At 31.9% G+C, this 11,406-nt stretch overlaps 1 protein-coding gene across 1 annotated transcript; it reads right to left on the bottom strand.

Moving 5' to 3' along the window:
• Positions 1-1,053: 1,053 nt before the first annotated feature.
• Positions 1,054-10,206, bottom strand: LOC133182706 (dipeptidyl aminopeptidase BIII-like). The gene is made up of 8 exons (XM_061317556.1): positions 10,023-10,206; positions 8,045-8,179; positions 7,154-7,280; positions 6,379-6,533; positions 3,432-3,625; positions 3,174-3,255; positions 1,991-2,100; positions 1,054-1,731 (listed from the first exon to the last, which is right to left on the bottom strand). The coding sequence occupies exons 1-8, from the start codon at positions 10,204-10,206 to the stop codon at positions 1,705-1,707; spliced, it is 1,014 nt and encodes a 337-aa protein (XP_061173540.1). The 3' UTR covers positions 1,054-1,704.
• Positions 10,207-11,406: the final 1,200 nt, after the last annotated feature.

Here is an 11,406-nt window from a genome sequence, read left to right as displayed (position 1 = left end):
CTGCATTCAGTGAAACATACAATGACGTACTAATCAATTATACAATATTTAACTTAACACGGTCATTAAAATTTATACAGATATAAACAACATGAACAATAAAATGTCAGAAAGCATTTCATTGTTTAAATAAGCACGACCTCAGGTTAAAGTTGTCATTAGATATATAAATGTTAATCATACAATAGAATGATTTCAATACTTAGTGTCAATCTTGATGCCGTTAGTCAAAGCCTTACAGGAGACTAATTTTCTTAACACCTCTTTGCGTGATAAGAATCACTCATGTACAGTAAAACGTCTGTATGAGTGATTCTGCCATGAAGCCCAAAAGTGGCCATTTAATTAAACTATGTACGTAATTTCCAAAAGAAAATCTAGGATTAATTGAATGAAACATAATGACTTTTAATTAAACTTAATTAAAGAAAAGAAGTAAATTAGAAATATTTCACTTATATATGTAAAAATATTTTAAGAAGTGAAAATGGAGACATTTCTTTGGTTATGTATAAATCAAAAAACAGTTCTCAATTAAAAATATAATTTTGCAATGATTTGTGAACAGTAACTTTTAAATACCATTTCTTGTTTATTAAACCGTTTGAAAAGAAATCTGTTTTTGCCATACTTCAAATTATACGAATTCGATATTTCAGCATACAAATTTTAAAATTAATACAATTCTTCACACATTAGATATGAAAAGGGAGACAATGTGATGGAACAGATCAGGATTCAAACTGGGTCCTCAAAATTTTAGAAAAGTGCTTTACCAATTGAGCAATTTAATCAACCCCTTACTGCTTTACTCCTTAAATGTCATCACTAGTCATCACCCTCCAAAGAAAGCAACCCAGACTCCTCCCTGCCACATCTTTTACCTGTTAATTCCAGTGAATGATTAAGCACCACCAGGAAGGGAGAAAATTCAGCAGACAAGACCTGAATCAAACCTAGGCCTACTGAATCAACTGAGATATCACTGGCCACCGGCAAACAAACCCCTAGACCATCGCAATATTCTTAAAAATAATAATATAACAAAATCAATAATAATAATAGTAAAACTTTATTTAAAAAAATGTAACATGATTAGTACAAGAAATATTCTTTCCCAGGGCCTCCTGACCATAAACATAAATATACATACATGTAGACAAACAATTGATAATCACAAATTATTTAGACATTGTTTCATTTTTAATTTATTGCTTGAAGGCATTCAGAGTGTTGGAGCCATTTTTTTATGTACAGATAAATCATTCCATTCAATTTCACTGAGTATGATAGGATGAATTTTCAAAAAATTGCTTTTATGAATTTGTATGCACAAGTCAAAGCTGGAATCAGATCAAAGATTGTATTGATTATTACATTGAAATTGAAACATGCTATGTAAGTAAATTGGACTGGAGTTAAAAAGGGATCTATATAACAAAACTTATTTATGTACAGTGAGGTGCTTACAGACTGTGAACCAATCCATTTTTTTTTAAGAGAAGCTGTAAGGGCACATCATGGGGATCATCTTTTAAAATTTATCATGCATTAAGCAATCAGTGCACTTTACTCATTTATCATCAATGCAAAAGTCAAAATATGTAAAATCTGGATATAAAATTTGCTTTAATGTATCAAACAGGTGTCCATTTAATTGCATTCTGACTAAATAGTCTTTTTTTTAAATAAATGTATGTCATCTCATCCTTTCAGATTTTTAATGTCAAGCTGAAAAGAAAAAAAAAGTCATGATTAAACAAACTCCTGTTTTCAATGATCAATATAAATTACTGTATCTATAAGGATTATAATTTTGAAAGGTAATTGTTAAACATTTGAGGTAAGATTGACAGTGTGTGTTATTCCACACTACCGACATCCTCTTGACTGAGCATAATTTATACCTGCTTCACTAAAAATGACCTTATTAGGGTCATAAGATGAAAAATGTTATTATGCACATTTCAGTGATCAAACAGAGACTTACAGACATGTGTTTATCAGCTGGCTCAAAGCCAAATACTTTAGCAAAGAAATAGAATTCCCCATCCAGGGCTGTCTGTATATTCTCAGCTTTTCTGAAACCATGTTGCTCTCCTGAAATATATTAAAGGATAATATGTTTATTGTTTGGTGTGCAAGAGTTAATATAGGAAAACTGTAGAGAATACCACAATTATGATAGAATTAGTGAATACACATTTTGCACCTAATCTAAGTTCATGTTATATCCTAGCTAATTTAACTCCTCAGAAAAAAAAAAATTATGAATGTCTTACAATAATCATGATAAAATAAAAGCATGAGGTCGATAAAAAAAAATCTACAGGTTCTAAGGCACAGCTGCATCTAAGGTCAAACACTGCTGCATTGATGAATTTTATTCATGTATTGATCAGTGGAAGAACTTGATTTTCTATTTTTCAAGCAGAAAAGAAGATGTTATTTCCCTTTTGCACCCATACTCTGAAAATGTCAATTTTCTATTAGAAAGTTAATATCTATCTAGGTATGACAATATTTTAACATAGTTAAAATAATGGCTTTTCTGTTCCTGAGAGGAAGATTTTTTTAAAAAAAATTTCTGAATATTTTAATGTAATACATTGATCACCAATTGTGTCCCCACCCTAAATCTACACTACCTGAGAATGATTCTATATAAATATGACTAATAATTGCTTTCATGTTCTTGAGAAGAAAATTTTTCCAGATTTTTGCTACATGTTCCTATGTAAAACTTTGATCGCCCATTGTTGCCTTACCCTTTACCTCTGGAGGGTCATGATTTGTACAAATTTGAATCTACACTATGTAATGAAGCTTATTTATAAGTTTCATCTCATGTGGCACAGTGGTTTTTGACAAAAGATATTTACAAAGATGCCATTAAATTTTCCCTAATTCTTAATTATCTCCCCTTGAAAGAGGACATGGGCCTCCATTTGAGCAATTTTAAATCCCCCTTACCCAAGAATGTTTTGTGGCAAGTCTGCTTGAAATTGGTTGAAAAGAAGTTAAAAATGTGAAAAATTTACAGATGAAGAGACAGACAAAATGTGATTTAAAAAGCTCAATTGAGCTTTCAGCTCTGGTGAAAGCTCAGGTGAGTTAAAAATCAAATAAAAAAAAAAAGAAATGCTATTTTCTGCTCTTTTTTATTGCCTTACCTTTGAACATGACCAATACTGTTGGCAAGCCTTTGGCTTTTACAGCTTCATACATCATTTCTGCTTGATTTGGTGGAACAATCTGAGAATTTACGTATTCACAGTAGATTAATATACTCCATCATATAACTTCCCAATATAATGAAAATTATCAATATTCAAATACTGAATAAAGATGTCATTTTTTGACCTAATCATTGCTGATAAAATTTGTGCATTTTTTAGATTCAATTTACATGTATATATTAAATAACTAACCTTGTCTTCATCTCCCTGAAAGAATGCCATTGCACAGTTGAGTTTATCAACATAATGGATAGGAGAGCGTTCATCATAAATCTTTTTGGTTTCTTCACTGTAAGGAGCAACAAGGTTATCAATGTACCGACTCTCAAATTTGTGGGTATCTCTGACCAGTGCCTCAAGATCTGCTACACCATATAGACTGGTACCTATGAAAAAGATTGAAATTCTACAATGGAGGTGAAAAAACTCAAAACATTATTTTAAAATGTGCCAAAATGAAACCCCAGTGCATTTGACAACCAAGATGCAAAGAGTTTCGAAAGGAGTTAGGATTGATGTAGCTGGTACTTGTACAATGTACATGCATTTGCTCTAAAAGTTTTTTTATGCCTCAAGATCACAGATCTGGAGGCGTATTGTTTTTGTACTGTCTGCAAATCTGTCATTTCTGTCAAAAACTTTAGCTTTCCTAGAAACTTTTGAACCATAGAACTTACAGTCTTATATATATACAATATATAATATATATGAGAGCACTAATATTTTTCCAAAAAAAATTTAAATCACTTATTTTTCTGAAGAAAAGATCAGACATGTTAATTGAGCCAAAACAATATACATTTTGGTTCCTAAAGTATTGAAAATGCATATAGTTCCTACTGTGTATTCCACCGCACAGTAGGGTATTTAATATTGCAGATTTCCACTGGATTTCATTAAGGAAATTACACTGAATATAACTAAATATTTTTAATGCAAATGGATTGGATTCAGTATTTTCAATGACATTTTAGACATTAAATTTAGAGGTTTGAAAAATATACTCGGATGTCGGTCTTTGCGTACTAGTATCTGAAAATCTTGTTTTTTAATTATTCGATTTCAATAAATTTACACTGGCATCAGATATTTCACAAGTTCAATTTGATAATAGTTGTGAATTAATTTACCTTAAATTTTGCTTTTAAACAGCATTTGTATGATGTTCTGTTTACAAATCGCTTTCTTTTGTACTGATCTTATTTTAATATAAAGGTATTATTCCATTAAATTTCAGAAGGTATTTTCAAAGCTTCTGTCAGAAAAAAAAATTATTTACCTACCTACCTACCCAACTTGAGATTTTAGGGTCGGGTTAGGGGAAACAAAGATATTTTTTAGTGATGGCCTAAAAGTGGATAGGCCTACTGCTTTTGTGTACATCTATGAGAATTTCTTAGTCCATCAATTTCTTAGTGCCTTCTCAATAATACAGCTATATATTAACTCACTGATTAAATTTATTTTGCATTGCTACCGGTATATGAACTGAAAATTGCACTGAAAACTGTGCAATTACTTGTGACTACTAGTGATGGGACATCGGGTAATTTTTTTAACTGATCATCGGTTGGAATTGGTTACTGCTTCCGATGTGATTTTTCTGATTATAATCGGATGTAATAGTTTTGTATATAAAAAGCAGACTATTACAAGTATTTCATTTTATTTCTTTAACATGAATATATAAAATATATTGTTTTCTTTGTTGTTTTGCTTCTTTTACACTTTCTATATTTGTACCTTTTGGTTCTTAATCACCTATGCTTTGTGCTAGTTGGCTTTATAACACATAAGATGCCATTTTTCTTTCATTTAATTTTAAACTGGGAACGGATAATTCCAGATTGTATTTTATAAAAAGTTCGTTACTGATGATCGATTATGAAAAATAATAATTGATCATCGGAATTGGTAGCATTTTTTCATCGACAATCGATGTTCTCTGATTATTGGTACAACACTAGTACATTGTAACTATCAAGGTCCTGTAATTTAAGACAGGGATGGTTAAGATATAGTTGTGAATTACTCATGACATTTTAACACACACTGAACAACACCAAAGATCATAACAGTAGTGAGATAAATCCTGATTTAAATCAGTAGAACATCAATTATTTACCATTTATATTATGTGATTGATCTGTATAACCACATATACACTGTAGTCTTCAAACACTCAAACCACATCAAAACTCAAATAAAATGCAGTGAAATTGATTGATATGTCCACAAAGTATGCCCGGCCTGGACTGTTCATGAGGCTGGCCTTACCATGTACTAAGTACCTCAATTTTAAAAGACAGGATTGCAAATACCACCGAAACACTCTTAATTAGTCATGGTATATTTTATTAACGAAATGTTTAAAGAGTGTAGGATTCTAATAAGCTAAAGGCATAATGTTGATAAGTTGTTTTATAACACTGTAAACGAAATAATCCTCTGTGACCACATGTTATGGGCACAATACGCTTGAAAATCACTGTAGAACAATTTCAGCCATTCTGATAAATGCAGATTTTGATGAAATTTTATTTTATGAAAGTTGATAAACATAAAAAAAATTGAATAAAAACTTTTCAGTCGGCTAGATTTTATTGGGTCGGTCGCATTAGGGGAAACAAAGGTTTTTTATTTTGGCCTTACAGTTACTTATTTGTTTAAACCGTGCATCCCTCCGAATCATTGTCTTTCATTATAAATGGACACTTTTGGGGCATTTGTGTTTATCAAGCACATCTTGTTTTACACTTTTTTACACAGGATTACTACATGAATGCTCTTGTCTGATTCTTATACACTAGCTTCTGTATTCTGGAGAGTTGCTGCCACTGGTGTTAAAGTTCATTATTAATCCATCTGTGCATTGTTATCAGATGTTTGTCTAATACATTCAGAGTGAAGAATCTTTTTAATGACATGTGTCCTTCAATACTAATCAATGTTCTTTTGTTTAATACTTCCATGTATACATACACAAAAGGGAGACAACTAACGGGTGATTTGAAAAATCACATAAAAAGTGAAAAACTTGTGCAATAAAAATGTTCTCCAGAGTGCTAGCTGACACATACTGTTAATATTTCCCAATGGTTGGAATGAACTGAAATATTTTCTGTCAACCTTATTTTACCTGCTTTAAACACATTCTTGAAGGCCAGACAAGCCAGTGTGGTATATCCCCCTGCTGATCCCCCATCAATACACAGACAATTCTTGTCCACTTGACCTTCATCAGCTAAAGACTGAGCCCCTGTGCAGCAGTCATCAACATCATATATTCCCCATCTAGTAAAAAGATATTATAGATGAAAGATTTTAGAGATGTAAATTGTGCATGGGATATAACTATGGGTGAGAAGCCAGTCATGCCATTGACTGTCATTGAATGCCAGTCAGTCATATTTTTTTTAAAAAAAAAAAGCATCCAATTAGTGGTTCAAATATTTTTACAACCTTTAAAACACATCCATTTGTTACAGCCATTTAAAGAATGTTCAGTTATATTGTTTTTGTGATAGAAGCCTTTCACATAAGCTTTTTTTATTTCAGGTTCAGCAGTTCTTGAGAATGTTTAAAATGACCTGTGACAGTCTATTTTCATTATTTCTTTATTATTTCCTATTGGAAAATTTTCATTTCAAAAAAAAAGAAATAATAATTTTGAATCCCCTTCATCCAAGGATAATTTGAGCCAAGTCTGATAATGGTCCAGATTTTCTTGAAAAGAGACATCAAAATTTGTGGAAAAAGATCAGATGACAGACAGATACCAATAAATGATAGACATACTTTTGATCAGAAAGGCTCACTTGAGCCTTTGACTCAAGTGAGCTAATAAGAATACCTGTACATGGACATATACTAAATTTTAGATATTCATTGCTTCTTTGATATACAATAATTACTTTGTTTTGAGTTTGTTTCTGTATTGTGTACCAAATCCATTACTTCCTCTGTAGTTAACATCCAATACAGCAAAACCTCGACTTGTAAAGTACTGAATGAGAAGCCTAAGTGTGTTAGGGCTGTAACCTACAACACAAAAAACAAAATTAAGGGATTACTAGTACTGCTTCAAATAAGAACAGTTACAGGTAAAAAGGTTTGTTCATCATATACAGTAAAACTCATTTATAGAAAAGTTCAGGGCTTTTTTTTTTTTTGGCTATATGTAATTTGCTTTATCTGTATGACAAATTTGTTGAAATATATATAGCAAATTTGCAATATACATGTTTTCCTTCAAGTATAACTATCAAAATATGTTCAGGGAAGTATTAAATCATAACAAAACTTACAATGGGGTACTAAAGTTTTCAGATGAACTGAATTTCAAAACACTTGGGAAAATAATGTCAGTTTAATATTTTAAAGATTTTAAGACTTCTTTATAAATATGTAAATAAAATTATTTTTAAACCTCTACAGGACACAAAATCAGTTCAGAGAGGAAAACATGTTATATAACACATACCAATATTATAAATGGTAATATTGTCCATCTGTTACAGTGCATGTGCACCACACTCAGAATTTTAACCATAACTGATAACAATTTGTCAACTTGCTGCAGAATCATTTGATTGGTTGAAAAGTACAAGTAATACCCATACACATATGTAGACTAGTGAGGTCATCAGAAAAGTCTTGTTACAAGTCAATTAGAATACATATTTCCTATTGTTTGAGAGATACAGGGCTGTGACTTGAATTTTTCCTCTTGTCCTAAGCCCCACCCCCTATCTCTCCTACAATAGGAAACCTGTTCTAAATAAAGTCAATGAAATTTGACATACTTGTTGGTCCTCCATGTGCCTTGACAAGGAGTGGTGGAAGGGTTCCATCAGGAGCCTTGTAATCCTTGTTCTTTGGGGTATACAAGAATCCATACTGTAACGGTGGAAGAACTGAGCCATTTAATCTGGGTACCTCTGATAACCATTAAGTCTGCACTGTAAGATGGGCACTGTAGATCAAGATTGACCATACTTTGCGCTCTTCTGGGGTTTTGTAATTTCATTCACCTGTAAAGTGAAACTACTCCCTCCCTTCCCTTCAATTAACAAAAAAGTTTCATTTTGTTATCAATATGATGACACAACAAATTACCTTCCCTTGGCATTTCAGGATTTTACAAAGGGGAATCAAGACTGCAAGGCCCTCTGCTCTAGTACAAAGGGAAAGGTTGTCTCTTTCATGTCTTTTTTTAACAGGGACTGAAAGTTTCTTTGAAAGGATTCTAGTTGATTTTCCATGAGAAATTCTGGAGAGGTGCTTTAGAGAGGAGTATTGGGGTGATATTCTGCAGAAAGACCCCATGGGACGTTCAAAGCTGAAATAACCAATGTAATGCAATATATTTTTTACCAATTAAACAAGCACAATACGAAAATTGTGGTTTGAATGGTTCCTGTTGTAAAATTTAAACATTTTCATCATTTTACCTTACTACATAAATGTTCTACCTTCACACCACAAAACCTTAATAATAAGACCTTTATCTATTGGTTCACTGTCAAGGTACACAAATTTTCTGGAAGCCAGAATTTTCTAATGCAAGATGGGAGACGATTCCTCTTAAATTATCAACCAGAAGCAATGATGATTCCTCCTCATCTTCAATGTATGAGGATAAGGATCAGAGCAGATGTTTCCTCCCTTTCATCAATTACTCTGGAATTACACCCTCAGATCCATTGAATTTCATTTACTGGCTCCTTGTTAAGAACCCATGTGCTGCTGTGAAATGTCAAATTTTCACAATTATTTTATAATTTTCAATTGAATTGCATTGCCTCACCCATCAACCAATCCAAACATTCAAAACAGAACTTGACATAATGACATGTTAAGTCTTGAAAAGTCACATTCAGTTTTAAATATTGTCTCGGCATCCTCTGGATGTAAAAATGCAATTTATCTATTAACATTTGTAAATAATTGATGATACCCAATTTAAGTCACTTTAAAGTTTTCTTACTAAATTTAACATAAATTGCTTGCTAAACAAAGAAAAGGTTTAACTTTGATACTTGAACGATCTTTGTCTACAAACCACAGCATTTTACACTTCCCAAGTCATAGACAACTGGTCTTGTAATACTTCAGTCATGTTTAAAGAGCAGGGGAAAAGGGCATATCCTTCTCAATATTGTGACGATGGATGATCTAGGCCATTTAAGATTACCACTAGGTCATCAATAATCATTGCTTGATGGAATTAGTAGATCAATGTTGACCATACTTTCAACTCTTTCACCAGTTAACAGCTTGGACTTTTCCATCCAAGGCCTATTCCTACTTTCTTTGCTATAACATATCTAGGGGCAGCCATGGCAGATAATGACAGGGCAGCAAAGCGGCATCAAGATGGGGGAATCTCAGAGGAGGTGGGTTTGGTCCACACTAACAAGGAGTCTTACGTTATGATGTTGCAATGAACAGCCATACAATTCTACAATTCAGAGCCTTCATGGACCCTGCACTGCAATAAAGTACAAAATAAGCAATTAGGCAACAAAAAAGCAATGTTTTTATTTTGGTCATTAAAAGCAGTACATATACTTATGTTTGAACACAATACAATGGATGATCCCTTTAGGTAGTATAATAGGATCACTAAAAACAGTACACTTTCTTATAAATGAATGAACCCGTTTTTTTTATTCAAAAATTACCTGACCTACAATTTGTTTAAAAACTTATCTATATCTAAAGGATCACTCCTTAATTCAACATTACAACCATGATCGAGTCCCAGTGAAACGAAATTACGATCACCATCTGTTGGGTTTTCAAGAGATTTCGGTCTCTTCACTTCTAGAATTTTTTTCACAGTACTTTGAATAAGCGCACAAATATACGTGTTTCTGGAGTATTTCCTCTTCTTCGTCAGCAATCTTTTTACCAACACAGTTCTCAATTCTCGTTTTTGCTCTCCGAGCTTCCTCGACGCCATATTGGATTCTCGAACAATAGTCATTTTTTTGGTTTAAAATGTACAATACACAAAAAATGAATCATTCTAATTCAGAAGAACAATATATCTTACGAATACACATGAAATTATACACGAATTTCAAATAATTCGTAAAATAAAACACTTTTAACATAAAATGAATTTCCGCGTAAAAAGATACACCCTACCATAAACAAACTAATCAATCCCGCACCTCGGCGTCGTTTGCTGCACGACTATTTATACAGTTTGTTGTGAAATACTACGCATGATGTAACACAATATAGTACGCAAAACTTTGAACTAAAAAAGATATAATTTTTTACTAAAAACTTAAATCTCACTCTTTGAAACTAAATCTTTAAAAAAAGTCTGCATAAAAAACGCTAAAAATATAGATATTTACACATCAGTTAAGAAAAGTAAATCATCAACAGCGAGAGGATTTTCGAGTAAATGGGTCTATGACGAAGTAACAAACTGGTTAAAACTGGTTTTAAGAGGCTCCCGTTTTATAGAGATAGTTGGATCTTTAGGCGGATCCAACGCTTTAATACAGAAATATTTAAGTATTTTCTTCAGGTACTGAAAAGTGAGATAGTTTAAGCCTATTGCAATAATCTTTTTTTTTTTTTTTTTTCAAATTTCCCATATCTTTTGTATAATTTCTAATTTATTTTTTTCACTTATAGTAGCGTGGTTTTCTACTGCACTATCAATGCACATGTATGCCTTTTATTGATTAAAAATTTATTAACATATATACTTTCATAGGTAAAGAAAAAAAATGCCATCAAACCTTATTTCAGAGGGAGTACAACCGAAACGTTAGCTTTGTTTATCTATTTTAAAGTTTATATTGGCAAAATTGGAGGGATTGGGCCCGGAAATGGGCACGGTTCCTAATCTAAATAATTTTATTGTCCCTGTAATTATTACCAATATTAAAATTTATACTTTGTGTTTTCATGTCAACGCATTATGATAAAAAAAAAATCTACGCTGAATTGTTGTGCTTTAATCAACACATTCATACCATTTTCATTATTATAAGATTGTCTAAATTTCTCATTTTCTAACACGTCACAATTTAATTACCAGATTTTTCCAATGGTAAATACAATTCGTAAAAAAAAAAAAAAAAAAAAAAAAAAAAACCATCAAAAGTGGGTGTTGTGTATTTGGGGAAAAGAGTAGGAC

The sequence above is a fragment of the Saccostrea echinata genome, unplaced genomic scaffold, assembly GCF_033153115.1.
Source record: "Saccostrea echinata isolate AGI-Se365-2 ecotype Australia unplaced genomic scaffold, CSIRO_AGI_Sech_v1 ptg000009l, whole genome shotgun sequence".
In the NCBI taxonomy this organism is placed as follows: Eukaryota; Metazoa; Mollusca; class Bivalvia; order Ostreida; family Ostreidae; genus Saccostrea; species Saccostrea echinata.
The sequence above is the reverse complement of the archived record's forward strand: the minus strand, read 5'-3'. Positions and strand labels throughout refer to the sequence as shown.